The sequence below is a fragment of the Sinocyclocheilus grahami genome, unplaced genomic scaffold (assembly GCF_001515645.1).
Source record: "Sinocyclocheilus grahami isolate Dianchi unplaced genomic scaffold, SAMN03320097.WGS_v1.1 scaffold1916.1, whole genome shotgun sequence".
Taxonomy (NCBI): domain Eukaryota; kingdom Metazoa; phylum Chordata; class Actinopteri; order Cypriniformes; family Cyprinidae; genus Sinocyclocheilus; species Sinocyclocheilus grahami.
In genome coordinates, this window is record NW_015507095.1 from 259,252 (window position 1) to 265,053 (window position 5,802).

Genomic DNA, 5,802 nt, shown 5'->3' on the forward strand with positions numbered 1-5,802 from the left:
TAACTCCTATTGTTGTGCACTTTAATGTAGTATGTTACACAGCTGTTCGTGAATGTAAAAGGTCTGCAAGGTTTTAAAGGTCAAAGGTCATATCCAAATTAAATCCAAGATGACTGCCGTCTGAATGTTTACAGCAAAACATCAAACAAAATGACTTTTTGCACCAGAGAAACTTTGCAAGACTATTTTTTTGCTGTGGCACGTCACTCGCACAACTGGAGATCCTCACCTGCCGTAGTATGTTCTCCAGTCACAGGCGATAGAAATGAGCTGCAAAAGGAGCTGCACACAGGACAGTTTGTGGAAGAACTCGGCAGGCTCCCAGTACAAACGCACCGGGCTGAACTCAATCAGGAACTCCACCATTTCTACCACCTGCTCATGGGTGTAAGAGCAAGCCTACGAACATTTACACAGGAAAAAAAAACACATTTCAACACCATCTACAACCAAGCACTCTCACAGATACAGTACATCTCATTTTTAGCTTGCCACAAACTGGCAAGACTTCTAAGTTCAACCTCTTTCCTAAATCCTTCTATTCATTGAAAAGTAACACCATATGTTACAGCGAGTACATTTCAGGCAACAAACCATACGCAACATATCCAGGGTTTAAATATCCTGCAGATATGGTAGAAGGTCCTAGTTCTAGTACGGATCAGGCAGTGGTAGAGTCAGATGTACCTTGTAATAAGGCTGCGGGTGAATCTGCGCTCCTCCCTCTGTACGCTGCAGCGATTGTTTGACCTGCTCGACTTTAATGGCCAGGTGAGCCTCAAAATACCTGCGCAGCGCCATGCAGGTATGTTTTGCAGTCTGTCTGCTTGAGAAGATCTCATCGTCGCTCAACAGCGCACCCTGGTCCTCTGGGTTCAAAATCTCCAGAGTGCTAATCTACAAAACACAAACACCCAGTGAGAAGGACAGAGAGAGTACTAAACACTGACTAAACAGAGTTCAGGCAAACTCTGCATCCAATCAGTGTGTCAGTCCTGATACGTTTACAATATCTATAGACATCATCTATTACTCTTGCATGTGTCAATAAACCCAAACCATACATAATACTTTGGTAACATCATACTTCATACAAAACTACAAAAGAGATTTAAAAATTCTGTCCTTCCAACAACAGTTTCATACAAGCTAAACATTCAAAACCATTTAGGACAAAGGTACAAAAGCATAGGCCTTTAATTTCGATATATGTTAAATTATATATTCATATTAATTCTATATATTTTATTAATTATAAATGTTAACAGCAACAGTACTAACAAAATTTAGAACATTGCTACACAATTATAATACATTTCTGCTGTAATGTTTCAAACCCTTTAGCTTTTATTTGTGGCACAAACTGAATGCTGTCATTTTCAATAGGGATGCACGATATATCGGCCACCATATCGGTATCGGCCGATAAATGCTCATTTTTTTCTGTTATCGGTATCGGCCTGATAAGAAAATTTGGCCGATATCTTAAAGCCGATAAATAATGCATTATTTCCTTCAGAGACACTTCAGATGCGCGCTGTTCGTTTGCAGCCTTTTGTGCAATTGTACGTTGTAATATTGTGTTTATTTGATGTATATCTGATTTATCTCATATAGAATGCGTTTGGTTAAGTTAAAAGAGCGCTTCAGTTTACCGGTGATCGTCTTTAGCTCAGCGCACGCAGCTCAAACAGCAGTGCACAACATTAATAACTATGATTGGGAATGTTGTGTATATAACATTATATACAATTCTGTTTTATTGATCTGTGGCGCATTCATTTTGATTATTTACACGTGTAATGATGTCCAGTGACTTGTTTGCATTATTTATGCATTATTTTATTTATTTGTAAGACTTTTTTATGACTAAATTTGGTAATTGGAGAGTAAAAATATTTTTAAAACGTACACCGTTCAAACTAGGCTGCTTATGTTGAAGTGTTTGGGATGTGGCTTTTAATGATGAGACCTTTTTTGTAATCAGGCTCTCAAAAAGTATGTAACAATTTGGATATAGATTTATCGGCCAACATATCGGTTATCGGCTTTCAAAAATAAAGAATAATCGGTTATCGGTATCGGCCAAAATTTTCATATCGGTGCATCCCTAATTTTCAACAGTTTGAACATAGTCCATACTATAAATGACCATCCAGTTTCATTAGATCTCCTTTTGTTTCATTTAAGAAAAAAAATTAAACCGGGTTTGAATGACATGTGGGTGAGTAACTGACTATTAGACCTTTTTTTATTTTTTGTAAACCATACTTTTTAATGCACTTTTTTTTTAATCATTTTTACCAATTTAAGTTGGTCTGCTAGTCTTCGCTAATCTGCCAGTCTGACCAAGCTTATTGGTTAACGAGTTTCCCAGGCCGCCCAGCTGAAAAGTGCCTAAAAACCTCTCTAAATCCATCAATCTAGACCAGTCTGACCAGTGGAAAGAAGCTTAGTGGCCAGCTGCGTTTAAGCTGTGTGTCCTGTTAGTGTTTTAAGCAGTGCACATTTATTATGTAGTAGAAATATGAACTTTGTAGCACAGGACCCGCCTCCCCTCATGTGATCACCATCCTCCAGTTATCAATGAGCACCAGGCCTCCAAACAGCCCTTCACCTCGGACTACACCCGTTTCTCTTTAAAGGGATATGCCACTCATAACTTAAAGTTCGGTCATCGTTTACTCACCCTCATGAGCTTGATAAACAACACTGGAGCCCATTGACTTCCATTGTACGTAGAAAAACAAAAACAGAGACATTTCTTCAAATTAGGGCTGCTCGATTATGGTAAAAATCATAATCACTATTATTTTTGGTCAATATTGCAATCACGATTATGAGTGGGCCACATGACCAAACCTTTATACGAGTGATTTATTTACAGATAGTAGTATATCTCAATGATGTATTTTCTGTAAATATGTTTGCTATGACATCTACATTTTAGAGACCAGCGAAACTTCACAATTCTCAAAACCACAGCAGAATACTAGGGTAACTCATTAGTAAGAAACAAAAAAAAAAGTCCTCATTATTGAAAATAATTAAACTGTCAGTAATACAATAAAAACAAACAAACAAAAAAGGACAAATACAATAGAAAAAAATATATAAAAATGAAAAAGTGCTTTAAGTTTTTTATGCAAGACTAAAGTATTCAGCGAACAGCCTTCTACAGAAATAATCTAACGTAAAATAAAACAGCATAGTCTTCACTGTAAGAATTTATCTTTGCTTCTTATTAAAGCTACAAAAGTCCTTCAGTCAAGAGCAGTGAGTGATTCTGTCTGTCTTTTGTTGTTTGATTAATATTAAGCACACAGTCGGCAGCAGGAATATTAGGCTGCTGTCACTTTAAGAGCTGCACAGATTCCAACTTACTATAACGCATATTTTCATTCTCAAACGTTTACATTCACTTAAGACATAACAGACGAGGGTTTACATGAATAATCACCAAGTGCCACATTTTGACACCTTTTTGCATGTATTTAACCGTTTAGGCGCACACCTTAAGCTAAAAGAAAAGCCTCCTGAGAAACAGCGCAAGTGCCCTTTCAAGCTTTTAAAAACATGAATAAACCGAATAATCTTTAATAAATCAAGCACGTCCCATTTTGAAAATGTCACGTTACATGATTTTACTGATTTGCACGTGAAATTGGGCTCCGCTGGAATGGGGCATGATAATCATTTTATCTCGATTATTGTATTTTCATAATCGTTGGAGGCCGAAATCGAAACTGAATTTTGATTAATTGCACAGATCTACTTCAAAATTATCTTTTCATGTTCCACTGAAGAAAGTAATACAGTTTTTGGTGACATGAGGGCAAGTAAATGATGACAACATTTTTGGTCAGAGGATCTCTTTAACCCTTGTTGTTTTGTCTTTCTAACTGAAGCCTCTGTGAAGCATGATTCCTGCGCAAACACAAAGAAGTGCATACCAGGTTGACGAGCCGCCGCAGCCCGTCCTGATGGTCGAAGAGCTCGAGCACGGCTCTGAAGGAGAAACAGATGGAGAAGAACATGGTGGCGTGGCAGCAGCCGGAGGCGTGAGAGCACTCCAGGAGCCACAGCGTGTAGCTCACCACCTCCGACAGCAGCGAATGCGGCAGCATACACACCTGACACAGCCGGAGGAACCAGACAGACAACAGTAAGACACAGAAGAGCTCTGGCTGTGATCACCGTATCAGCACAGCATCTTACCCTCTCCATAGCATCCTGGTTGTATGCCAGGTAATAGAGGCACAGAGAGACGCCGGTGGCAGCCATGGAGGGTCGCGGGATCTCCAGTAGCTTTGGCACTCCGCCATGCGAGACAAACTCGGCTGCAAACTTTTTATGAAGGAGGAGAGACGCAAGATACTGAAAGACAGAGAGAAGAGAGAGAATGGGTGAATATGCATGTGTCCGATACAAATCATTCAAATAATCACTGCGTCATCAAGTTATTTAAATATGTTTGGTTCAAGTCTGAAGATCTTGCTCTAATTAATGTACAACAGCCATCAAAAGTGGAGCAGGACAAAACTAACCATTCTGTAGTATGAACATTCACTATTAACAGTTTTTGCATAATAAAGCAATTAAGGTAGTTATGTTTAGGCTTGAGGTACGATTAAGGCACTAATAAACAGCCAATATGCTAGTAATATGCAGCTAATAAGCAACTAGTGACTAGTGTTTCCTAATCTGATGTGTTACCGTAAATATTTCACATTTTATAACAAGTACAAATAAGTCTGTAATCATGTCAGCACCAAAGGCTATTTTTACAGCAAAAACATGTTTAAAATAACCACAAACTACAGAAAAGCTTACAACAGCACTTCAAGTCAAACTCCTCCTGCTGCTTCAGCTGTATAGAGCAATTCACACACACAGACACATTGCTCTCAAACCTCATTTTAAGTATAAATCATAAGGTTTTTCGTGATCATGAGAAACATTCAGTCATGCGTGTCCAAACATTTGAGCTGTAGTGTGTGTGATATCTTTCAGGTACCTTCAGGGCTTCAAACGTGAGCTGAACGTCGTTCGTTTGTTTCAGGTCCATGTAGTGCATCAGCAGCTCACGAGCACCAAGCTGCATGAAAACAGCCAACAACTGCACACACAAACACAGACATACAGATTCCTCTGTGACCAGCAGCATCACTAAACTCATTCAGGTCAGTTCTGCTATTGATTACTTCTCACACTTCTTTAAAACGGGACATTCACACAGGTGTGAAGAGCAAAGAACCTGGAACGACATGAAAGTTTTCTTTTTGGGTGAACTCTCTCTTTAAAAACAGAAGGGACTGCGTGTTGTTTTGCAGAGCAGGATGTGGATACGTAATGTTCTCCTGAAAGATGCACCATTCACCACAAATGCAAACACCACGATTTTATTCCTGCGCTGAAAAATTCTGTTCACAGCTAGCTTATTTATTGTTTTTGATAAAGCTAATGTTTGGAAAATACGTTTGCATTCCAATTTTTTTCCAGTAGTTATTACTTCTAAGGCAACTTCTTTTGTTTTGCTGCTCTCCTCTCCGCATTCGTCACTGCTCACCAGATCTTGCGCTACGCCTACATCCGCCGGAATGAGCGCGCGCACGACAGTTAGCGGAAGCTAGAGATTATGGTTTATAAAGTTTTAAATATTTTTTCTTTAAAAAAAAAAGCATCGATTCGCTTCAGGAGGCCTTTATTCAGCCCCGGAGCCATATGAGGCACGTTATATGATGGATGGATGCGCTTTATTGGACTTCTTTTGGACTATTGAAAAATAACACCCATTCACTG

At 39.0% G+C, this 5,802-nt stretch overlaps 1 protein-coding gene across 1 annotated transcript in view; it reads right to left on the minus strand.

Annotated features, from left to right (window-relative positions):
- Positions 1–5,802, minus strand: part of LOC107573317 (protein VPRBP) — a 21,942-nt gene that overhangs the window by 13,104 nt on the left and 3,036 nt on the right. The window contains exons 2-6 of the mRNA XM_016259759.1: positions 5,018–5,119; positions 4,219–4,377; positions 3,954–4,133; positions 688–897; positions 230–399 (exon numbers count right to left, since the gene is read on the minus strand). Of these exons, the coding sequence (XP_016115245.1) occupies positions 230–399; positions 688–897; positions 3,954–4,133; positions 4,219–4,377; positions 5,018–5,119 (821 nt within the window). The remainder of the gene's footprint in view (positions 1–229; positions 400–687; positions 898–3,953; positions 4,134–4,218; positions 4,378–5,017; positions 5,120–5,802) is intronic.